At 44.4% G+C, this 26,815-nt stretch overlaps 1 protein-coding gene across 1 annotated transcript in view; it reads right to left on the bottom strand.

The window, feature by feature from the left end:
• PTPRM (protein tyrosine phosphatase receptor type M) overlaps positions 1-26,815 on the bottom strand; it is a 1,525,420-nt gene that overhangs the window by 167,524 nt on the left and 1,331,081 nt on the right. The window contains exon 22 of the mRNA XM_086967355.1: positions 11,812-11,899. Coding sequence (XP_086823481.1) covers positions 11,812-11,899 — 88 coding nt within the window. The remainder of the gene's footprint in view (positions 1-11,811; positions 11,900-26,815) is intronic.

Genomic DNA, 26,815 nt, shown 5'->3' with positions numbered 1-26,815 from the left:
GCATTAAGAGAACTAACAGGTGAGTCACACAGCATCTGGCTGATGAAAAAACAATGCAAACCAATGAATAAGCTTGTTCTAGTGGCAAACAAGAATTCTCAAAGTCAGTAAGTCTGAGCTTTATAGGGGATGCCAAATAGTACAAACATCCTAACTATTGGCTGTGCCAATGCTTGTTTCTCCAGTGGCACCAGCGATCAAACCCAGAATAAAGCATTTAAAAATAGATGGACAATTAACTAAGCCACTCTTTCACTGTAGTATCCTTTTGTCAGATTATTTTGTTAGCGCTCACTCTCCAGGACTGTTCGGAAACTGATTTCAGATGTAAAATAGTACCTCATGCATTCCAATGGAAGTGGAAGGACACAATAAAAAGGACAACAAACAAAGATGAAACTAAGTCCTCCTAAGAACTGATCCAAGGTGTGACTGACAGTGTCTCAAGCCAGTGACTGAAGGTTCCTAAGCAAAACAAGCCAATGGGTGAAGGAGTTTGAACAAAATGGTGTAATCCCATACATGTCAAACATAAAAATCAGATTTGTAGCAATAAGTTCCTCTCCTGAGGGAGGTAAAGCATCAGTCCCTATAGGGAACTAGGCTAACTCAAAGTGCAAGCCATTTATGGATGGATGCCACAAACATCTCAAAACTGTAGAATGCAACTGCACTGCCTTTCAGATGGAGCAACATGATTACTATGGAATGGTATTAAAGTGTGATTGTGCCAACATTTGTCCAAGGAAATACACCTAGACATGTGTACATAAAAAGTAGAGTAAATAGTTTTTTTTGAAAGAAGAGGAGCAGAATAATCAGTTTGTATAAAATGTGTAATAATAATCAGGGCTACAGGAATTATGTGATTCTGCTGCCACAGCATATTCTGCATGATTATGGATTTGCAACAATTTGCCACATAACCCAGGATCTGCTCAATAATTTTCGAATTCTAACCCCCAAAAATTGTTTCTAGCTCAAACAGATCAAAAGTTAGGTCACTAAAAAAAGGTGAAATCTGACTCTACACAATAAAAGACCTTTTCAAAGATTAACTAATGACCTTTTAGTTGCCGACTGCTGTGTTCATGTGTTGAACTGGTACTAACGAGTTGCAACCTCGCCCAGCAATGTTTAACATTGAAAAAATAATGAAATATTACTATATTATGCAGCACAATTTTCCTTTTCTTCCTGCACAGTGTTTGTCCACTTTGCAGCATAATTTGGCCAGTCATTGCTCCATGATTTCAGTGACTCAAATAATGGAAAATGGGTTTAGCATTCCAATAGTGACACCTAAGAAAATTCATCTTTCATCAGCTTGTTGTACTCAAATATACAGTTGATTTTAATAGAGTATGTATTCATGGAGCATAAGAAATTGAGGCGAGGAGTTCGAGAGACCAGGGCAGGTAGGCAAGAAGCCATGGGTCAGGTTATTCACCATTCGTCACAGTCACAAGGGGTAGAAAGGACGAAGATGATCATTTCAGCTACCTCCGCTAATTCTGTTAAAGCCCCTGTGATGCACGCCGGCATACAGATCTCCGCCACCGCCCGTGCATGAGAAGGAATTTTGTCCTCCCTGTTGGCCAACAAGACACCTTGATACTGCTTGGAAGATAGTTGGTGCTCACCGACTGTTGCTGGCTGCTCAGCTCAGAGGGAAAGAAACTTCCGAAGCTTGCTCTGTTTTGCTTGTGTTCTGTATAGATGGGAAGTCACCAAAGACCTGTGTTTAGCATGACAAGTTCTGTGATGCAGCTCCTCTCTTCCATTTGCCCTGTTAACACGAATTAACCTTCAAGGGCTGCTTTGCACAGCTTATGTTTAAAGTACCCTTGGCGGTAAGAGGGAATCCAGTGCAGGTCCCTTGATAGATGTAATTCCACTCTTGGCAACAAACAATGGTGGTACAGAAATTGAGGTTTTGAATGAATCAGAGAAGACAAGTTATTTACCTTCAGTAATGCCTTATCTTGTAGAGACTATCTAGCCATAGATTCCTTACCTTGCAATATTCCCCCAGATGTCAGGCTGCATCCAGAAAACCTTGTGCAGTATCTCTGCGCACCAGTAGGTGGTGTAGATCAGCTCTGCATCGGAGGCATCTGTGCCAGAAGTGCATGCACCGTACCTATATAGATGGCACCTCAGTGCGCGGACTTCAGTTTCTTTTCGTGACATTTATGAAGAACAAAGCCATGTTAGAAAGCCGATATACCAGCGTGCAGACACTAAGGACTTAGAGTGACCTTCTAGATAAAAAGAACCCATTCGCAGAAGCGGGGTGGATGAGAGGGTGGTAAGAAAACTGCAGCTAGATGGAGTCTCTACTAAATAAGGCGTTACAGAAGGTTAAGTAACTTGCTCATCTGAGACTTCTAGTCACAGATTCCTTACCTTAGAATATATACCCAAGCAGTATCTCCATGGAGGTTAGCCTGGTCAGTGAACTGAGTTAGACCAAGAAGTCATGGAGGACCGAAAGGTCAAGGCAGTAGTGGTTTGTAAATATGTGCAGAGATGCCCATGTTGCTGCCTGACTGAGTTCCAAGACAGGGACTCTGCGAGCTAATGTAGTGGTCGCACCCTTGGCTCTGGTGAAGTAAACCTGTGTAAAATACATTACATTAACAAATATAGGATACTACAGAGCCCTCAGGGGGTTGCCTTTTGGCCAATGCGTAGCAGATCTTAACGCTGAGCACAATCCATCTGGAGATAATTAATTTCTGTATGGCTTTTTCTTTCTTTGCTCTGGCAAATTCTACTTTTCTTTGCTCTGGCAAACCCTACAAAGCAGTTGATCATCCACCAGGTGGTCCTTGGTACCAGCAATGTAGAACAACAACTCTCTTTTTGGGTCCAGGCGATGGTCCCACTCCTCCTCTTTAGAAGGGTGAGGCAGAGAAAAAAAAAGGTCAGCAGCGTGATATTCCAGCCAACATGGAAAGGTCTTACCACCTTTGGTCGCAAAGAGGCAGAGGTGCAGAGAACCAGCTCACTGGAAAGAAGCTGGTCTATGGAGGGTGCAGAGAGAGCCTGAAGCTTGCGAACCCTCCTGGACATTGCAATGACTGTTTTGACAGTCAAGAGATGCAGAGGGCAACTATGCATGGACTTGAAGGGTAAACACATCAAAAATGTTAAAACCCAAATTAAGGCCCATTTCGGATTGATAAAGGGCTTTGGAGGAAACATGCTCTGAAGTTCTTTTAGGAAACGAGTGGCAACTGGTGACTTAAACAGGGATGGCTGATATGTCAGCTGTAAGGAAGACGATATGGCTGAAAGATATAAAATGTTTGGGTTAGTGATACAACAAACAACAACACCTTGGATAAGAATGCAGAGAGAGGATCAACGTGTTTAGTAGTGTACCAAGCCACAAACTTGTTCCAACAGCAGGCGTATATGGTCTAAGTTTAGGGACATCTGGCTGCCAGAATGACTTCACAGACTTCCGAAGGGAGGTCAAAGACTGTCAGCTGCCATTGCTCAATCTCTATGCATGAAGGCAGTGTGCATGCAGGTTCGTGTGCAGGACCCTATCCTGTTGCTACATCAAGAGATCCTCCCAAAGGGGGACCCTCGTCGGATGACAGAAGCTCATTCTCAAGAGTTCCGGATACTATATTCTTTATTTCCAATCCAGAGCCGCAGGGATGACTTGGGTCTGGTCATTCCTGATCTTCTCAAGATCTCTGGTCTGGAGTATTTTCAGTAGGAATGTGTACAGCCGGCAAGAATTCCACTCAAGATGAAATGAGTCTGAGTGATAGTCATCGTGGACACTTAAATGTGCAGAAATGCTGACAATGCGCATTCTCGGTCGTGGCGAATAGATCTGTCAATGGTTCTCCCCAGTTGTGAAAGATGCCTTGCTCCACCTCCAGATAGACAAACCATTCATGATCCATGAGGCATTGACGGCTAAGTTTATCTGCACGGGTATTTAGAGAGCCTGACAAGTGTTGTACGACCAGGAAAATGTGTGGCATTACAGCCATGTCCAAAGGTGCAGAGCCTCCAGGTACATGGTCCTGGTCCCCACCCTGCCCTGTTTGCTGCAGTCCGACATTGCAGTGGTGTTGTCCATGCTTACCTGAACTAGTCTTCCCTAGATGTAATGGATGAAGGTCATCAGTGCCAAGCAGACTGCTCTCAACTCCAACAAGTTGATGTGGAGCTGAGACTCTGTAGGAGACTAGAGGCATCCACCTCTCACAGATGGCTGCCCCAACCCAGGAGTGGTGCATACGTCACCACCGTGAGCTCTGGATGGGAAAGGGAGAGGGATCTTCTGCTTACCCAAATGCAGGTCCATCAACCATCATTGCAGAATATTTGCAGTTCCCTCGGCTATCTGGACCAGGTCAGAGAAATTTCCCTGATGCTGCAACCACTGGGACTTCAGGTCCCTCTGCAGACCCAGCACATGTCAGCGGGCATGTGTTACCAGCAGAATGCTGGAGGCTATGAGGTTCAGCAGCCTCAGAGTCAGTCTCACCGAAATCCTGAATAGAGGCTGAAACATCAGAATCATAGCCTAAAGATCCTGGACTCGACCTTCCAAGGATAGGCCCGAAAATGCTTTGTGTCCAAAATGGCTCTAATAATAGGGAGCATCTGAGAAGGAGTCAGGTGTGACTTCAGAACATTGACAGTAAACCTCAGTGAATGCAGGAGGTCTGCTGTAGCCTGGAGGTGGGTTTGGATTGCCTGGGGCGAACCCGCCTTCATCGGCCAGTCGTCGAGGTAGGGGGAATCTGGCACACCTGACCTCCACAGATGGGCTGCAACCACCGATCACCTTTGCCAACACCCAAGGGGAAGTTCTAAAGGCCAAATGGGAGCACAGCAAACGGACAGTGCTCATGGCCAACCATGAACTACAGGTCTGTGGGCTGGCAGGATGGGTATGGGAAAATAGGCATCCTGCACTACCATCCAGTCTCCAAGGCCCAGGGCACACAGGACCTGAGCCAGTGTATTTTGAATTTCTTCCTTTTCAAGAAGCAGCTGAGAGGGAGCAGGTCTAGTACAGGGGGAGGTCTCACCCTTTTTTAGCATCAGAACATAGTTTGAATAGCAACCTCAACCTACTTCTAGCCAGAAGAGCACATACTTCCTGACGCAGCAGAGATGGGTATCCTCCATTACCTGGTCTAATGATGATGGCATGGTCAGTGAGGTTTCTGTGAAAAGAAGGGTTTAAGCCTGTTAAACAAATTTAAACACACATTTGTCTGGGGCGACGGACTGCAATCATGGCGGGTGCTGCGTGTTCCTGCCACCATCTGGTTACCCTCAATGGTGAGAGGGCATATAAAAGATGGTTGGAGGCTGCTGGGAGGGGGCTGCAGACTAGACAGGTCTGTGGCCTGGGTTTCATGGGGCTTGGGGGAACTGCATCCACGGCCACAAAAGGACTAGGGAGCCTGTTGACTGTGGTGTCTGGGTGGGAATGGACACGGTTGATAGCAGTAGCCCTCCTGTCTTTAAAGCAATCTAACGCTGAACCTGCCTTAGCAACAAACAGCAGAGTGCCCTCGAAGGGCATGTCCACAAGGGATGCCTGGACATCCCCCAAAAACCTAGTAGACCTCAACCAGGTATGGCAACGAATCAATTGGTCTGCCTAGCAAGTACTTTGTATCCAGTCCACAGAGTATCGTGTACTTTGCTGCGTCCCTGCCATTGGCAATAGCCTGGTACATGATGGCTTGGGCCTTCTCAGAGACCATGGGCAGCATTTGGGCAACCGATTCTCAAACTGCAGGTATATCGGCCCAAGAGACACACAGTATCCACTGACTGAAGTGCTAGGCGGGTGGTGTCCAGCCTCTTGGATTTCCTATCCAGTGGTGTGCTAGGGAACAAGGCAGGGTAGACTTTGGGTATGGAGACCTGAACAACCAGGCTGGGTGAGGAAAGTCGGGTCCCCAGGAGTGGGGTGATTGTGACAGGCAATCGTCCCATGCACAGGAGCCCCTGTGGAGGGCTTGGCCCAAGCAGGACATCAGTGAGGGCGTCATTAAAAGAGGTTCTGTGGGGGCAACTCCCGGTTGAAGCACCTGTCAAGAGGTTGGTATTCACTGCCACCAAAGACAGTGTAAGCTCACCTCAGCTGCCCTCCTCACCGCCATGGCAAATGAAGCTCCTTCCTCTGTAGTAACACTAGAACGAGAGACTGGGCCAGTATCTGGAGAGGTGTCTAGACCCCTGACATCTTCTAGTTTCTCATATATTATCCTCAGCTCTTCCATGGGTTTTGGATAACCACAAGAATCCTCAGATCCGCTCAAATCATATTCCCCACATGGGCTAGTAGTAAAAGGAGACGAGATAACAATGGGGTTAGCGCTACTGGACAGGTCTACAGGGAAGATTGCGGTCTTGCGACCAGGTCTATCCAGATCTAGGAATGGATCCAGAGAGCCCAATTATAACTTGCCGATTATACATATCTTCATGCTAAATCTTAACAGTCACACTGACGTTCAGGGCAACTACTCTGGAGGCCTGCCTAGTAGGGCATGAGGAGGACTGGATGAACAGACTATTATATTCCGTCCCTTCTCATCTTCCCTCCCGTCCCATTTTCTTTCCTTGTTTCCATTCTTTACAATGCTGACCCTGAGCATTTTTTATGGGTGATGCTTAACTGTTTAAAAAAAAAAAATTCTGAGTGGTATTGTGAGCAATGTGTTTAACAGACTGTATTTCTGTGAACTTTTGAAATAAATAATTTGTGTGTGATACAATGACCTTCTTGCAAAAAGGATGGGACCATCTGTGGTATTCCTGCGTCCGCAACGATCTGAAGACATCTTCAGCGCAGCACTTGCTACCCTTGCTGCTTGTAAAGCATCCTTTGGAAGAGATTGCTTGTGCTGACATCCTGATTTGGAAAGCTCAGAGCAAACACACACCTACCATGTCTCATTTTGCTAGCCCTTCTACACTCTGCCCACAATGCTGCTATATTTCACCAGAAGCATGCAACTGAATGCAACAAGATCCACACTCACCCCTTCATTGTACCGCACCTTCCTTGTTCTGTGTGGAGACAACGATTCTCCCTCCCTTAAGGCTGACTTTGATTGCTCTTCGCTGGTGCGATGCACCTACCCTGGCCCGGCCTTCATCGACTCCTTTCACATGCACATGAGATTTCGGCTAAAGAGAATCCTGGGCATGACATTCCAAGCCTCACTTACATAGGGCGACCCTTATGGTTGGCATGTTAAGGTCGTTTTATGCGTTCCACTTCGACACGTGCAGCAGAGTTGAACACAAGTTGCACTGCCTACCAGCATTGCTTAGTTCTGCACACCAATTTAGGGAACCACAATCCACCGTTGCATACCTTAACTCATGCTTTGCTACAGGAGTATTCATTGTGTCCACAATGACTAGTCATTTCACATATAGTTTTAAGGAATTCTGGACTGCATTGCATTTCTCCTTCCTGTGGTGTCTACTGTTTTCTTCCTAACATATCACTTGTTTCTGCTATAGTATAAACCATGCAGTTTGAACTCTCCATTTTGTTTTTCAATAAGGGTGATCCTCCAATCACTTGCCAGAGATGAATGGAGGAATTCGAATCCTTTCTAATTGTTATTGATGCATCTCAAATGTTCCATGTCCACAGAAAGGGCATTCTCCTACATGGCCTGGAATATGAACGACAGGAATGTTTCAAAACACAGCCTAAAGGTTGAGGCACCCAAGACAGAGGGAAAGTACTATGAAGAAGAGGAAGCGATTATCTAGACAGGCAAACCGTTTCAAACCTTCTATAAGCATCATGCTAGACGGGTATCATGTTTTTCTATGAGTGGATATAAAGGTAACCTCTTTGAAAAATGATTTACTGTGTATGTCAACAACTCGTGAATTTGACAACAAAATAACTAGATCTCAATTGAAGGTGAACACAAACAACAAGAGGGTTTGAGAAAGACTGTGGATGATTGGGGTCACCAGTTTAGAGGAATTGGTGAAAATGGACAAAGCTATGAAGCAATTCCTATCCTGCGCCAAAGAGGCTAACGAGGATAGAGGGGATCTTTAGTTCAATGAGACACTTAATGTAAGTAGCAAACAAAAATGAACTCACAAAACGCATGAGAAAATATATAACAATGTGCTGTTTAAATGACACACAGCATCATTTAAAAGGTGTCAAGCAACCAATAAAGAGTGCAGTATCTGTGGACGACAGGGGCACTTTGCAACAAAACCAAACACACTTTTAACTCAGTTGCTCAAGGGTCTTAGGCTGAATAGCATGACAAAGAACATGTTGCCATTCAAAACATGTGCCTTACATCATGGGTACAATAGTGCCATTGCTTAATGTCACCCTTTTGGCATTGTGATGGCTTTTCCTGTTTAATGTTGGTCTTCCCAGGGACGTTAGTAGTCTTATCGGGCATAATGGAAGCCTTGGCATGCCGTAGTATCCTTATCATTAATGTGGCCATACTCAACATAACGGTGGTCTCTGAAGGCGTAGTGGTGGTGACCTGTAGCACAATGAAGGCAGCAAGTGTATAATGGTTGCCATATAAAATCAAAATGGTGAAGGGTGGAATACCTAAATTATTCTCAGCCAATTGTAAATACTGCTGCTGCATTCCGCTCCTTCATTTTGCGCCCACTATGACATTCTAGACAGAGACAAGAAGTATGCAAATTGAAATAGCTCCTGCTCCAATAGGAACAGTTCAGCCCAAGCTGCCAGTCTGAGTCAAGGACACAAAAAACAAGCATCACCAGATTGGTTTCAGCCTATTAAGTGGCCACAACTGAGGTGTGCATGATTCCAGCGACATAGCTCATTCAAGACCAAAGTCTCGGAATACCTGTCACACATAGGCATAATGATGGGCATTCGAAGCATAATGTTGGCATCCATGACATAATGCTGGTAACTAGTGTATTGTCACATTCCTGATATTATTGTGATCACTAGACATAGTAGTGGTCCACATGGCATAGTTGTGGACCTGCCACTGAGTGGCAATTGATTGTCCAATGCATGCATCTTCTAATTATTGAGCCATCCCTGGCATAATGGTGGACTAGATTTGCTGTGGGTAGATCCTGTCACGTTATAAGAATTATTGGCATCATCACGGCCACATCTAGCGTTGTTTGTGGCCATGCCAAGCGTACTGGTAGCCCGAATATAATAGTGGTCAACCAGGACTTCTAATTCGCATCCCTAGCAATAGATGGGTATCAGTGACACTTACTTATTCCCATGACGTTTCATTCATGGGCATGCGATTGTAAAGCAAGTGTGGCAGATTCTTTCAATGTAGTGCAGAAGCATAATTTAGTCCTTCATAATAATGATAACCTGAAATTTTTGGACTAAATTTGTATTTCCCTAAATTCAAATAATGTGTATATAGGGGCAAAAATGCATTTGAACAAAATAACACTTTTGGTTGGGAATCACTTAAGTGAAAAAAGAAGGTTTTTGGGAGAAAAAAGTGTGTTTTCAGAAAAGGCAAATATAACGTTTGGGACCACATTATATGTTTACAATTGATCTGCTGTCAGGAGGTCACCACTGCCATCTGTTAATATTAAGCAAGTACTTACATTCAGCCCTTTCATTAATGACAAATGTATCTTGTCCAACATGGCGATGAAGAACAATGTTGAGACTGTTGCAACTGTATTGAGTATATTGTCTTTGTACTGGTTCATCTCTTTTGTTCCGCTATGCCAGTGAGACTGTATGATCGGCAATATTCAGATTCAACAAAAATGGTGACAGGGATTCCAATTTATGCTCTAGTCGATAATACCTAGACCTTATTCACTCAAGGGCAAAACGACCCACTGAGCTTTTTTCAAGATTTTATTTCAATATTTATTCTTCAGTGACCAAACATGTAAAATGAATGGTTCAACAGTAAACAACATGGTCCAAACCAGCAAATGACCGAGTATTGGTCTTTTAGTCTCTTCTAAGGTATTACAAACATAGGGGCCCATTAGGATCGCGGACGGACGGACCCCTGAGGAGGAGGGAACGTCCGCATGGGCTGCGAAGTTCCCTCCTGTGCAATTAGGATGTGACCGCCTCCCTGGCGGTCACATCCTCTATTTGTAACATTGCGGCGGGTGCGGCTTCAAGCTGCACCTGCCGCAATGTTACAACTACATACATTGCATTTGTATGCAGAAAGCGGCAGGCACCGCGCGGTACCTGCCGATTTCTGCATACAAATGCAGGGGGGGGACCATGGGTACCCCCCATGTGCACCCCCTACGCCCCCCTTCACCCAGGGGGCCTGCTACGGGCCCCCGAGGTGAAGATCCACATGCTTTTCCTCGGCGGAGAAGCCGCAGCGGAAAAGCATCTTTTCACAGCCATACTAATATGTCTGGCGGTGTCTGAGAGACACTGACACCATATTAGGCCTTTTCTACCGCGGTTGTAAGCCAACCGCAGCGGAAAAGCGGGGACTGAAACCAGGACCCACCAGCCATCCTAATGGGGCGGTGGGTCTTTGGTGGGTCCGCAGAGGATTTTCCACATCCTCCGGGCCGGCGGTGGCTTCCGCCGGCCCGGAGGATGCGGAAAATCCTCCATCATAATCAGCCCCTTAGTCTGTATATTGTGATCGTCATGGGCGGGTTTATACTGGTGATCCATATTTAAAGCGGATGTGAAGAAACTGTCATTTTTATTTATATAACTTTTTATGACAGCTACATCACTACTTTTCACACTGCTTTTAGATTGGCAGTAGGGAAAAGCCTCTTGTGGACCATAGCAAAAACATACAGCTCGCTTAGGGACGACCTATTGCTTACATTGGTTGGCTTTATTGTCAACACTCATTTGATTGCTTCTTATTTATTGGATTGCTTCTTCTGCATGTGTTTCCCCTGCCCTGGATCTTATCCGCCCTCCCATTCTTTTGACTGTCTGACTTGTATCCTCCCACAGCTATTAAGGAACTACTTTTTTCCTTAAGCATTCCGTCCGAGTACGTGTGTCTAGCTCTCTCTCATGTTGTGTTGCCCCCCCTATCCATGGCTTCCTCCTCACCTGCCCCCTTCCAACCTGCTCCTCTGTTGCATTCCTACCCCTCGTGGTACTTGTAATTTTTCTGCGCATGGCAGCTGCCCTTTCCTGCAGAGACGCTCGGCTATATAAAAAATGCTTTAGTGAAAATTCAATGTCTTTTTAATGTACCGATGTAAGTGGAGTCTGCAATATTAAATCAGTAAATAAAAAATATAAAGAACATGGCACCCACAGTGTTCCCTAGGAATGCCCATGTGTGGTTATGCATGCACACGCGTCATTAGATGATCTCGATGTGATATGCCTTGCTATATGTAAACTTTGTTAATGTCTGGAAAAAACAATAAACAGATTCAAACAAAAATGCATGCACACACTTCATTACGCATGTGTGTACACTTACAAAATGAAAACACCACCAGGAGCGGCGCACCATGCCTCCTTTTCTCTCTTTTTCCCCCCTGTAGATTCTAGACTGACAAAAAGCATTGGCAAAACCAATAGATCGACAAGGCGAGCCCCTCTTGGCTATGCTAAGTCTTCTTGAGTAGAGCACTCTCAAGCCCCCTGGGTGTAGCCAGGATTGCTCAGTGCAATTTAGGGTATGCCTCAGGCTTTCATACCACAAAAGCTGTCACTGTGCAACACTGTGATTTGCAGTGCTAGGGAGTCAGGATGCAATTTGTCAGCAAAACAAAAAGCAAAGACAACGCTTTCATCACAGTGTCAACACTTACATGCAATGATGTTCCCATATCTGTTCTTCATTCTGTTTTCATCTTTCTTTGCCGTATCCCACGGGGCAGACTGTCCTTCAAAGAAACTCTGGCAAAGAAAATAAAAGATTCAAAGTAAAGAATGTGACACAAACCATTCATGCACATTGAAAAGTATCTACGTTAATGGAAGGTAAGATAGATATGGCTCTTAACAGGAGCAACATGGAGCGGAAGAGACCAAATTAACCACAATACGTTTCTAGTTTAATTTTGCTGCCTTGCATTTGAACAGAACATCTCTGACAACAAATGTCCAAGACTGTTCTACTGTATGAGCACCCCCTCGGACATGAGCAACTGAAAGCCAAGGTCTTTTGTTTAGAATTTTACTTAATTTCCACATAAATTGGAGTGATCCACCATTGTAGTACATAATGGGCGGGGTCAGTGCTCGAACTGGAAAACAGTTTCTCCGGAAACCCATAAATTGCAGATAAAGGTGTGGCAGAGAAAAGAGGGTGGAGTCACAAAAGGCGGCGCTTGAAAAGCAGAGGCTGACAGTCAACTAATACATTTTTTTTAATATGCTGCAAATAATGCGGCAAAAAGAACAGATGATGGACGGAATGTTGAACAAATCAAGGATTCACCCCCAAGTCACAGATCTGTGTTAAATCCATTGTTATTTTGCAAGCCATGCCATTCCAGTTTAGACCCAACCATATGTAAATCAGTCTTGACCCTGCTCCCCATGGGAACAGTCCAGACCGAACTGCCAGGCCAGGTCCTCCCTGCACCAGCAACAAGCATCCTGGGACCCGTTTCGGGGTGTCACCCCTCATCAGTCAGGCTAGCTTGAATCTGGTGCCGTAGAGAGCAGGGGACACACGTCTGGGCATACCCTTCCCACTTAGGGTGATAAATGCAAAAAGAACAGATAAAGAACAGATGATGGACAGAATGCTGAACAAATCAAACATTCACCCACAGTCACAATTCTCACTTAAATCTATTGTTATTTTGCACGCCACGTCATTCCAGTGTGTGACAGCTAATATGATCTAGCTTACACAATTGGTCACAAAGAGGCGGCATTGTAAAATATCTAACAGGACTAAGGCACCTGCTGCAGAGATCTTTGTATGCTCAACAATGTTGCGGGGATTGTAAGAGTGGTATAATAATTCTGATGGTCAATGCAGTCCTGGGAGAGTTCTGTGTTTTGCCCAACCACAGTTTTGATTCATAAATTATCAAAGAGTTGATGTGCCTGCTGCAAAGGATATTATGTAACATGCAGATCACAGATTTGTATTTTATATAGAGAGGTAAGTGAACTACTGCTTTTTACACTGAGATCATTTTGTTACTTCCAGTTCATAACTTGTAATCCTTCTAAAATAGCACAAAGATCTATTCATCAGAATCAAGAAGCTGAAAGAAAACTGTAAGTCATGGGTTTAGATCCTTATTGTTTTTTCTCTAAGATTGTAAAGAAAGGCTCCTCTGGGAATTAATGAAATCTTATTAGAACAGACTATCCCAATTACTGTGTCACTGCGTTTCTCCAAGCTGTTCACTCTTAACATGTGATTCCTGCACCTTATAACCCTCATTGTCTTAAGTAGCATTACTTGTAAATTGATTTACACAGTTGTGTGATTTACTGTGTTTCTGTGTCTGATGTAGAGCGCCCTGACATCCTACAGTGGGATGTCTAGTGCTATAAAAGAACTAAATTAAAACAAATTAGTAAGTTTCTTTTAAATCATTATTACTGTAATTACTCATACCTAGAAATAAATCTTGCATTCTTACAGAGCATGTACATCTCGTACATAGGGGGTTTGAACGAAGTCAAAAACTTGTCTTAACATCATAGTTTCGCTAAAGTACTTGTGATAAGCTGTGTGACTTAGTTTCCTTCCATTCCATTGGCTCCCAGCTGTTAGGCTCAAGATGACTTCCAGCCAAAATGATACCGGAACAAAAGGAGGGAGGATGGCCCTTTAAATCAGGCCTTTGTTTGTACCCGTCTGATTGTGAAAATATGAAAGCCACGTCGCTGCCTGCAGGTTGCTGCATCCAATAGAATGCAGACAATGTATGGGGCTGCTGAATTGAGTCATGGTGTTGGAAAAGGACATCCAGACCAATTATGCATATTTCCCGCAGCCGGATCCCTGATCCTTGAACTGGGGGTCGTCGCGATCCCCCTACTTACCAGCACTGGGCAGTGTCACTGTTAGGAAGCAGACGCTTCTTTTGTTAATGCAATGGAAGTGCCATACTCGAGTGCCATGATACTAATGTGTGGCCCTACATTTAAGTAATTGCACGTTAACCCTATGGCCAATTATAGGATACAGCGGTACTTACAAGGGTGTCGTGTGCTGACTTTCTAAGGCTCATTACGATGGCTCGTGCACACTCAAGCCTTTTTACTCCCATAAGAGCCTGCCAGTCTAGGTCCACTCTCCACGTATTAATTCCCATTTTTTGTCAGCAAAAATGAGGATAATGATTCCTTTTAAAGTGTTTCAAAGGGGGTCAAGTAGAAAACGGTGAGGTCACGACAACTCCTCTATCAAATTAAAATAAAAAGTTCCTAGAAAATTAGGATCGTTATCAATTTAAAACAAACTTCTCACCACATCTCTCATTCAAATGAACATACTTTAGGTATTCGAAATAACCCAGTACAACATTTTTTTGTTGCAATTTGTGACTGTTGGCAATCACCCAAATATTAATGGATGAACAGTTGAGGCATTTCATCAACGGTCTAGCTTTCCCACAAAAAACAATTCTGGAGTTTGCACAATGCAGTATATTGGCAATTAGAAAAAGAATTGAACCAAACAGGACCGAAATATGTATGATATTGGTCACAAAACAAAAATATGACCAATGATTTTCGATAAATTATATTTTACAGTGCATTTTTCCGGTTCTCAGGGGAAAAACCAACATCAGCCTCCCTAAGAAGTCGACTTTTATTTCACATAAAAAAAAACAAGCTGATGAAAAAAGATTCAGCTGGGTAACATAAAATATGGATAATTATGCGATGTATTCAACTTCGTCCTTTACTTGGCAGTAAATGAGCTTTGTAAACACAAAGCTTGACTTCCCCAACTCTAATGTTATACTGTCGGAAGACTCCGCCAGTAGAGTAAATGTCCCCCGACCAGGCACACTAGGTGAAATGTCAGCAAGGGAAGTGACTATGATTGTTTCTGCCAATTGAATCAATTTTGTTTTATTTTAACTGTGTCCTTAAAAAGGTAAGTTCTATACATGGGAGGTTGCATACTGGAAAAACATGGGATTACTTTGCATATATTGGAACAAACATTTAACATCTGAATACACTGTTTAAAAATAGTTTTCTTACACTTGAATTATGAACGTCTTTCTATTTGTACATGAGCTTTCTTGAAAAAATTGGTAAGCTTTGCTAGACACTGCTAGGGACTGCCTGAAAATGAATAATTCGTTCTACAAATTAACAAACCCGTCGGTTGGTCCTACATTAAGGGCAATGTAGGCAGCTGGTTTGTGACACCACGAGGAAAACAAACGAAATCAACAACCACTGGCAAAGCCAGTGGGTCTACCCTTTCCTGCAAAAAAAGTAAGCAAAAAATGACCCATCAGAAAAATAAATATAAAACATGAAATGAAAGCAGAAATTAAATTAGAGATTGGCTTACAGGCTCTTACACTGAAGTGGACTACTATTTAGCTTGCTGCATACATGTGCAAGAACACAATGCCATCACTCACAGTTGAGACAGCCAATGGCTGAAGTGGGCTGATCCATTGTCCCATGCTCTATGCTGTGGTAGGCAGAACCAAAATATGAATGACCAAATGTCTCAATGTGTATATCCATGCACATATCAGAAATCAAATGAACTAAAGCAGCACCGCCCTATGTGTCACATCAAAGTACATCGACTTGTGCTTAACAATGTTGCCCAACTCAGCGGTCCGCTGCTCCTAAACCATACCCCACGATAAACAATTCATAAACAGAGAGGCAACATAAACATAATCTCTATTTATGAATTGTTTATCCCTGAACATATAATTATTATGAATATTTTGGAAACCATGAGATTGGCACAACAGATAGAGGTGGCTTTCGACCAGACCTAAAAATGGCCCTGTTTCTATATGATTCTTTGTGCACAATAAGGGCCATTTTATTTCGTATTGAATAAGGGCTGAATCCTCTTCTTTTGAAGATAAACTTCCATGAATACTAGGTGTGCCCAAGGCAGATATCGCACCATCATCCTACACTGGGTTTTTAGCCACCAGCATTTTGCTCTCTGGGACATTACATTTTTCTTTTCTCAATACAAGAATTGAGAATAAATTATTCTGAAAGCCATAAAAGATGGTACTGGCCTCTAGTGTCACTCCTGACATGGACGACTAGGCAACTAGGCCTTATTCTATATGAATATTTTGATACTACTGAAGAAAAAGAAAAATAGTTCTACAAAAATCAGAAAATAATAAACATGGAATTATAGATTTTGGAAACTGGATCAGGTTAGTGTTCGCTTGTGCACAGTGAGTTGAAAGTTTCTTCTGAATATTGAACAATAGAGAAGAACATAGGGATTTCAGATTCAGAAACTAAGGTGTCATCTCAAATAAACTGGTATAGGTGACTGCTGTGTTTCTGAGGTAGGATACCTTCATAGGTCTCATTCTTCTACTACTAGTCATTTTTCAAGCCCGTTCAAGTTTGTGGAAGCATGACAGATCACGACACTGACTAGTAATAACTAGTACTGTGCAAAGTTAATGTTTCCAATAAACTGACTACATCCTCTTTTTTAACACAAATTGCATTGCATTTTCCTATACAGACATACACCAGTGTGTTGCCAGGAAAAGCACAGCACACATTCCAGTCTATGGACCATAATAATGGAGAACAGGAATTTATGTTAAACACAGTACAGTTAATACAAATGTAGAGAAACATAAGCATGTGGACAGTGAAACGTTAGCAGAATAAGTTTCAAACATCCCATCCCCCACTCTTGTATTTGTCCAGGCTTTCAGTGATATTCACACATCGTGCTACTGGGTGGATATATCTGTGTGGGGACAGGCGCAGTGGGACCTACTAATACGCCAAGATCAGGCATTTGTGGGCGAAAGGCTCATGAATCATAAACCATTGCACTATGCATCATCCTATAACAAGATGGGGTAGCGTAGGGGTATGACATTTTAAATAAAGGTTGCAGCATTATACCATGAAGTACAAAACATCGGACAGGTATACGAGGTCCACCCCACTCGAGACTGGTCCTCAGTAACCTACTGAGCTGTGAAGGATTCAAGCAGAGCATCCCTACATAAGGGCATGAAAGGCATACACACCCTACAAGACCGGCCACCATCACCAGGAATGCAAAGTACCGCTACCAGGCCAAACCACCAGCATTGGCCTTGGGCACGCTCTAGCCCCCTGAGCACCACCAATATCGGTCTCATTTTCCTCGCACCCCTGAACTCAAGGACCTATGGTTCTGAAATTCAGAGGCTGGAGGCAGAACAACTGAGGCATTCACATTTCTAATGTAACACAGGCAAATATAGTTTTCAGGAGTGTTTGGGTGAGATGTAATCAAATGAATAGAGGATGTAAACAAATGAACAGACGATTGGGTTCAGGTTGGTAAAAGTTTATAAAATGTAAAAAGACACTGAAAGTGTCCAATAAAAAATATATGTTATTTCTGGCATTGTGCAAAAAGAATGCAGAACACTGAAACTATTCATGGAAGGTGGTGTAGAGTGTGAGTTTTCATAATATACCTTGAATGGACGTTCACAACTCCTACTATACAGAGTTCCATTGCTTTGTAGCTAGGTTTACTCCTTTTAAAAGCACATAAAAACATCAATATATGTAAGAAAGAGAAACTAACGCTACAAAACCTAACATTAAAATGGGGCAAGAGACCATAGAGCAATTGTGCATCACAATGGCAATGAACTAAACTCAGCCAAGAACCAAAAAGTAAGTCTTTATTAGGAACCAATACTCAATTTATTAAATCACAATCAATCTGCTGCAGAACAGCAATTGATGCTTTCATTTCCAAAGAACGAAAATGCAGACTAATTCCCCAGGTAGACTCCCCTCAGATATCTGTTCACAGAAATGCACAGCTTGACGTGTATACCGTGAACTCGTTTGTCCTTATCCTTCTTGTTTGATGAAACGTATGTGTTCTCTGTCGCATTCCCCTTCCGCGCGTGATGGTATTCCTGACAACTTTACTACAAATTACTGCAAGTTCTGTGATCACTGGTACTGTTGGGTTATGATGCTCATTTGGTTTTCTATGATGAGACAGACCTTCTGGTCTTTTGCAACAAGCATGGCTTCACCAGATTGGTCTACACAACAACAGTGGAAACCACTGACCACCTTAACCTTCAGATCCCCTAGCACTCATCACTGATAAGCAGGATTATGGCCCAGCCATCATCTCTTGCACTCCAGTTTCAAAGCAGAACTTGTAGTCCATCACCAAGCAGAAAAGAGTGCCTGCCACATGCTGAGAAAATTGAATACCATCCACTCCAACCCCTTTGCCAAGTGGTTCCTGCCATCGCAGGCAGGTGGATGCATTTCCTGAGACATCCTAGCTAAAATGAAAATAAATATGCCGCTTTGCTGCAAAAGATGGCCCTTCTCAAGATTCCAGATGATATGCTCCCAAAACACAGGGTCAGAAACAGTGCTATGACGTGTTCAGACTACGATGGCTGGAAGAAAGAGTTACTCAGGATAAAAGAATATACTTCCACCAGCGATGACGACTCCTTGAAAGAAAAATGTTGAGTTTGTTCCCATCTGGTGGATCTCCTCACGGTATTATGCACCCTCAAAAACTATTAGATATTCCTCTGCAATAAAATGAAACATCTTGGCTGAGGGCTAAACAGTCCGAAGGAGAGAGAGCTGAGGTATCTCCTCCTTTGGGTCGCTGACGAATGCGGTCCACACCAGTAGACGTGGTTCAATTCACTGCTGTTACTTTCCTAGCTAATAACCTTCCTATCCGTGGTGGACCTGAGTAACCCTGGTGGATTGAGGAGGAATTCTACCCACTTTTTATCCTTGTCCAATGACAGGACCTCCTATATTTCGATTTACATTCAGTGAGGAACTTGCATACTGCTTTTTTCCGAATAAATTGTGACGAGTCACCCCCTTTCAAGACCCTGCTGCTTATCCTATTTTCTACTGTCCTGATGATAACCCATCAATGACCTGGGGTTGAAACATTTGTGATCTAGTCAACCTGTGACGCATTATACCATGCATTGATATTGTCACTTTGTACTTATTGTTATGGTTCCATTATGATGTTTCTACTCTCACTCAAGTTCACTCTATCCCCTTGCGAGCTCTATTTGAGGACCGAGCACTTCCTGATTTAGCAGTAAATCAATGACTAGTGTGCAATTTCTCTTCTTTTTTTACTCACTTTTTTCAACAATTGATTTGCTTTTGAATTACATCAGGGATTTGTTTTCCTTTAGAATAAGGCAATTGTATGATTTAATATTGTTCTTACAGCAGGGAACTTTTGTTTCTTATGCAAGAATAAATAAAGCGCTTCATGGTATGATGATGTGCATGTAGAGGAAAGCCTCTGGACAATTAAAATGAGATGGCCTCGAAGAAGAGAGAACAGACGTAGAAAAAACGCAAGGATTTCTAAAATTAGAGGTTTTGTACCCTGGCAAACAAGCACTAGCAAGGCCAATATGTCTGGCTTTCCTGTGTGAGAGTCAGCAAACTGTATTTGAGCATGCCAATGCAGGCATACTAAAGCTACACCTATTGGCTCTGTCAATGCATGTTTACCAGTACTTCATTAGGCAAAATTTTAGGCATGTCTAAAACCCTTGGCAGTAAAATGCAAAAACGTAAAGTGAATCCTTTCTGTATACATAGCATGGCTGAGATAAAGCATAGGAGATGATTCAGGTAAGATGTTAAACAGTGTCCTATACACTGCAATATAAGCACAAAACAGGTAGCAGAATAACACATAGCCAACAGCATGAGGTGAGCAAGAAATACAACTCTGAGCGGGGCCAGAGTCCACTCCATGTATATTTTAAAGAATGTGTAACACTATGGGGCCGATTCCGATGTCGGATGGACCAGAGTCCATCCGACATCGGTTGGGAACTGGAACCGAACAACCTCCTGTCGTCAGTTCCAGCCCCGCAAGTAGGATGCGACCAAACCATATTCAGTTGCAATCCTACATTTTACAATAGGAGCATGCATTCCACATTGCGGCATGCTCTCATTGCAAAGAGAAGAGGTGCTGTTCTCAAGGTGCCGGCCACGGGGTGCAGAGATCAACAGGGGAGCACCATCAGTGCCCCATAGGCCGCCATTCAGAGGTCTTGCACCAATGGGGGCCCTGCTGGGGGCCCCCAAAATTAGTATTCCGACAGCCTTTCTGTGTCAGGAACGCTGGCACAGAAAAGCTGTGGGAATATGCGATTGGAATCCCTCGGCCGGAAAGAGCCGCCCGAGAGATTGATGGAGAATTTCCCAATTGTAGCCAGGCTCTCCGAGCCCTTCGCAAGCCTTTTGCGAATCAGGTACGGAGTCCTTTCCGATTGGCCCCATCAAAATGGGTCGGTCTGAAAGGAATCCGAACAGCCGATTCCAATGCAGTCGGAACGGCTCTGACCGCATCGGAATCGGCCCCTAGGTATGTGATAGCTGTGCTGTCAAGCCAGACCTAAAAAAAGGGGTGCTACAGAGTAGGTTGAGTACACCTTGTCTTGATTTTTAATTTTTGTTTGGCAACTGACTGCGTTGCCTCTCTCCAGAAACACACACAAATGCTGCCATGATTATCAGGAACAAGGAACATAGAAATGTACTGTGTTTTCTCCCTAGATAGAGGGTCTTCTGGCTCGGAAGTAAAAGCACTGCTTCAGATTCTGAGAGTGGCAAACAAAATCTACAATCTAAAATGTAGCTTCTCTGCTGCTCTACATTGTTCTTGCAGCTGCTGCAGTTACAAATTAAGAGGGTGCTGGTGGCAGAGCTGCCTCAGCAAATGACAGTGGCAAACGGGGCGAGTATTGAGGCATGATATTTGCCTGACTTCTCACGGAGGAAAACCCTGTAGAGGACTATAGCAGTTTTAAAATCCTTTTTGCATAACGCTCTTTCGGAAGAATCAGGAAGTCACCAAGTGAGGCAACAAACATCATTACAGGTGTACTAGTGGGTTAGCAGTGGCTGGAGTGATGCTCTCTGATGCTTTTGTGCGGCTGCTTGCATTTAGACTGAGTGCTTGCCATCACTGAATGTGAAGCATGGTGCCTTCTGGAGCAGCAGCTGTGTCAGGATTCTGGAGTGTGGGGGCAATTGCAACATAGCCACTGCTTTTCTCCTTCTTTCTATTGGCTAGAAGGCAAAGGTCATGGTTCATGAGCCGACACGTTTTAAGAGTATTTGAAATATGTTCTAGACTATGCCCTGAGTATAGATGCTGTGCCCTCTGACATTAGCTACCTGAGACTGGGGATACATGAATGTTGCATAGTTTGGCTGGAGACAGCACTGTAATATACAGTCTACCTCTCTTCAACTGCATTTTTGGGAGTTCAGACTGCCTCTGCTGTTACTAGCAGGAGCCAGAAAGAAGTTGATGGCTTTCAAGACAGCGGCACCAAAGACTCCTCATTGAGATATGGGCCTTGAGAAGACGGCTATTGAAGCAATGAAAAATGGCGTCCATAGTCTGCTGTTCACTGGCGGCTGACTGTCAAGGGCCTTTCACACAGCGCGTATGAATTTAAAGTCTAGATGACAATGTTATAGCCTTTTGGTAGATCTGAGGAGTTTCTTGCTGAAGAACCACAGATTTTCCTTCTAGATTCGTGGCATGGTGAGGGAGAAGCTGCCATGGCAAGTTACCATATGGTGGTGGGTCCTTCACTTGCCACTGTAAGATGAAGCTCTGGTGGATGGTGAGCTGCACTCCGAGGATGACACCCAAATCTACCTCAAGGTGTCTTCCCCTCATGATCTCTCACTACTCAGCTCTACTCTCAACACTATTCACTACTGGATGCTAGTTCACCAACTCATTCTCAATCCCTTCAAAAAACGGAATTCCTCCTCATATCTAGCTCTCTCTCTCCGCCTCCTGTTCAAGCCTGGATGGATCAATCGAATCTACTCAACAGTAAACCCATCATTGTGGACTGCGCTAAATCCTTAGGTGTCATACTTGACAAAAGACTCAACCTAATCTCACACATCAACTCCATGGCCAAGAGCGCACGTTATCAACTGCGACTTTTACGGGGGATTCGTCGATTATTCCCGGAGAATGACCTAAAAACATTGGTCCAATCGCTAGTTCTCTCTAGACTTGACTATTGTAATTCTCTTCTGACTGGCCTTCCCAAATCTCACCTCTCCCCCCTCAAATCCGTCCTCCATTCAGCTGCTCGCTTCATTTCAGGGTCCAAACGAAGTGACCACATCACTCCTATCCTGTCTTCTCTACGATGGCTTCCCATCGAGGCTAGAGCTATCTACAAAACAGCATGCATCACCCACAAAGCTTTGCACTCTTCCTCCCCTCGCTATCTGGCGAATAAACTCAAACTGTCTGGAGGCTCAAGACCTTCTCGGAATGCGGAAAAGTTCCTTCTTGAACCCTCCTCCTACAAAAGAGAAAAATTGTTGGCACAATCGTTCTCAGGTAATGCGGTGAGAATCTGGAACTCGCTTCCACCTTCGCTCCGTGCCATCACCTCCATCCAGATCTTCAAAGCGGACCTCAAATCTCTTTTATTCCAAAGACACTTTCAGAACTAATTCCCTCCTTCTCAGACCCCGCCAGGAAGTTGTTTAGTCATTGTAAATTTGTCACATATGTTTATATTTTTGTTTGTACATCCTGTGCTTGCTGCGTTTGAAATTGTGTTCCTTTTGCCTGCGTTGTTTTGATTCTATGGCCTGCTATTGTTCGCCAGGAAGTTCTTTAGTCATTGTAAAATTTGTCATATTTATTCCTACTTTTGCTTGTACAGTCTGTTCATGCTGTGCTTGAGATTATGTGCCTTTTGCCTGCATTGCTTCGACGGCATGCTATTTTTGTTTGTTCTATTCCTGCAACAGTTCTCTCATGTAACGTAACGGATTCTATTGTACAGTGCTCTGACACCTTCGGGTAAAGTCAGCGCTTTATAAAAATGCATTAAATAAAATAAAAAATAAAACTGCCTGCCTGTGCGGAGCAGCTGTCGTCACCTATTAAATATCCTCTGTCCTGGTATTTTTTGCATATTTATTTAGCGCGAACTCGACCCGAAGGTATTGGAGCACTTTACATGAGCAGCAGTTACGTTACACAAGGACACATTCATTTTGTTTTTTAGGTCGGAGGCCTGAAAGGCTGCGCTTGCGCAGACTTAGGCTGGAGATTTAATGACTCTGAGTGCGCTGTAGGTTCCGCCTCCCTGCCCTCTCTCTCCTTCATTGGCTGGCTTCCTAAACGGAGGCCAGCCATTGGAGGACAGATGCATCACTTCAAACAAGCCCCGTCTTTTTCGGATTTGGGGGCGTGATTTTTTGCATTCTTTAGCCCTGTGACATTGCCCGTCACTCAGGGCGCAAAACCACGCCCCCAATCCGAAAAATTTCAGAGCTGCCGGGACGCCATTTTGCTGCTCGAGCAGCGTCTAGTGAGGACATGAGGTAAGCCTTGTGCCGTTCTTAGTCTGTTTATGCCGTTTTTATTGTTTCCAAATCTCGCTTTTACTATCTGTGCAGTATTGTAATCCCTGTTGCAGCTTGCCCCAGTTCGTCTTCCTGATGTGTGAACGGACACGGACATCACGGGGCTGGGTTTTGCAAGCACAACGTTTCTTTCACGAGGCGGGTTTCCACTCCCAGCTTAGCAGAAGGTTTAACACAAAGAATGTGCAGTTGCCGTGTATTTGCAGGCAGAAGTTCCCCCTTGAAGCAGACCTCGCCTCCAATTCGGGAACCCCTGCAATCCCAGAATCCTGCCTTAGTTTCTTCCAGACCCGTGTGGAGCAGCCATAGGTATCCTGCATTCAGAGGTACGTTCTCATTCTACGTTTGGTGTGCACCTCTCCACCCATCTCTTGCCAGCCCGTCCTTGCTCCCCCCACGTTATTCCTTTGCCACTCCACCCTGCGTGCTGCAGTCGGTTCCTTCAAGTGCCCCGAGCGCCACCCGTCCGCCCCGTGGAAGACATGCCTCCACTGTCCTGTCCAGCCATACCCTGTGCTGCCGGCCCCATCCCTGCACCCAAACACTCAGCTGAGACCCCAGCCATCTGTAACCAGCCAACCCTACCCGTGCGCCCCTCCGGTCTTCCCGTGTGCCCGCCCATGCCATCCTTCGCACCTGATCTCCTTTTCATCGCCCCCCCTCCCCTCCGCTGCTATTGATGTTGTGTTGAGCCCCGTGGCACCTCTGCCCCCCTTTTGACGCGCGCCACTGTCCCGCCAGACGCCGCCTCGTTCTGTACTTATTTTACCGAAACCTTTGTTACCCTTCATTGCGAGCCCCCCCCCCCCCCCCCCCCCATCGGGGCAAAGTCGGGAGTGGATCTGCTCCATGTCAGCTATGCGATGACCTTCTGCCCGAGTGAGTGAGCCAAGAGACCTCCACCGTCAGCCAGCGCCGCCAGACCAGCTACCTGCATTCATCGCATGCCTCCCATCCCCCCTTGCATCTATACCGCCCGAACACAAACCACTACCAGCCCCTGTTCAACCCCACCGTCCTGTGCCAGCGGGAAACACCCATCGCAACGAAGTGATCGCTTCGCGAACACAATACAACGCAGTAACGTTTACATCGCATGCCATAGCAACGCTTCGACGTTTACATCGAAAGGCATTGCAACGTAAGCAACAACAACGCAATTTGCAAACTTGCGCGATGTAACCATGTTGATTGTCAATCAAACTTGGTCCGTTTACTTTTTGAAAGTCATAACCTGTGACTACAACTTGAAGTGAAACCCGTCATAAAATGTCAAGCCCGTTTAGACCGTTTATATTTGTGGAGTCATAAAATGTCAATGTCAAGCCCATGTTAATGTCGAAGCCTGTTTCAATTTTGCAATCGCATGTTGAATGTCACTCAAACTAGGAACGTTTACATTTGGAAAGTCTTAAAATGTCAAGGCGTCGGCCGCGATGCCACTCAAACTGGAAGCTTGTTCAGCGCGATGTAATAAATAAAAACGTGGAAGTTTACATTTTACATTTTCAAAGTCATACGCGCGATGCCAGTCAAACATGCAGCTAGGTGAGATAAAAACGTGGGAATCATAAAAAGTGAAAAGCTTGAAGCTTGATGAGCGCAATATAATCATGTGGAAAGTCATACATGTCAAGCCCGTTTCTATCTTGAAATCGCAATGTAATCACCGTGATGTCACTCACACTTGTACCTTGATGGAATAAAAACGTTGAATAGGGGGGGGTGGATGAATGATGAATGGGTGGATTGATGTAGGTTCCAAAAGGTGGGTGGATGAATGAAGAATGAGTGGATGGATGGATTAAAGTAGGGATGTAAGGGTGGATGGATGATAGGGTTGATGGGTGAAGAATGGGTGGATGGATGTAGGTGCAAAAAATGTGAGTGGATGAACGTGTGTGTAATAGAAATACCAATAACAAACGATAATGTCAGAAAATGTCTATGAACGTATCCATTAATTTGTAAGTTTGCCTCATAAAGCATTCAAGGGCTGGGTCAGCTCCCCGGGTCTCAGGATATTATGGTCGCCCCTCCAAGCCAAGGTCTACTCGGGAGTTTTGCACGTTCTTATATCCTATATTTTCCATTCTTAATTTTCATTGTTGTACGTTTTTATCGTGGACTGAAATCTTCTCATTCCATCAAATAATTCACGTGATCTGAAATGTATATTCAAATATAGGCAACTGTTCATACCACGAATAATATCACAAAGCGGCACTTATACGACATTAATTAGCCTTTAATCGGTGTCACAGGGCATATCATAGGCTGCTCCTGACTGGACCGCTAGCATCCTTTTTAAAAACAAAAGAAAGGAACTGGAGAGCTTCACATGAGCACCAGTTACATTACACATTCATTTTTTGGTAGGAACAAGGAGACGTGCTTTGCCCAGAATAACAGGATCCCGAGAGGTCGCCGAGACTCGAACCTGGTTTCCCACCTCCAAACTCGGCAGCTCTGCCCGTTAGCCCACATCTTCATCCATATCTTTAGCAACACATACCACTAGGAGAAGGATGAAGTGGTTTTGCCACAATCACAAGAATATATTTTAGGAGCTGCAAGCGGGAGGAATGCTCTAGTGCAAACTAGCAACTAAGAAGAGGACATGCATTTTTAAATTAACTAATTAAGCACTGCCATCACCAACTCTCTATCACAAAACAAGTATCCCACACACTATGACTCACACACTCACTCTGCCACAGTCTCACGCACTTTTATACCCCCCCCGCCCATACGTTTTTCCCAAATTTTATGGTAGCATTTTGATAATGCAGTAATTTCTAGTGCACAATATATTGCCATCGTGCCCAGGAGGGGTGGGGGGGGAGTGGTGGGGGGGTGGGGTCGTGGGTGCACGGCATTAGAGAGGCGGGATCAGGCATTCCGCCAAAAGAATGCAAAAACTGGGGTAGGACAACACAAATCGCATTGTAAAGGAGTGCGATTTCGGAGCCTGCGGAGTAAAGTACTAACCCATACACAGGGCTTGAAGTGGGCCGGGTCTTAAGGGGTCTGAGCACCAGCAGTTTTTTTCTGGGGGCCTCGAAACGGGTCTCTATCGGGCTCTGTTTTGAGCCCTGACACAGGCAGCCCGTTTTTTTTCAAGGACTGCAATGACCGCTGTTTGCTGTCACTGCAGTCCGGAAAAAAGTGCCATGGCGC

The sequence above is a fragment of the Lissotriton vulgaris genome, chromosome 4_1 (assembly GCF_964263255.1).
Source record: "Lissotriton vulgaris chromosome 4_1, aLisVul1.2, whole genome shotgun sequence".
Lineage (NCBI taxonomy): Eukaryota > Metazoa > Chordata > Amphibia > Caudata > Salamandridae > Lissotriton > Lissotriton vulgaris.
This window is presented reverse-complemented; position numbering and strand designations above follow the sequence as displayed.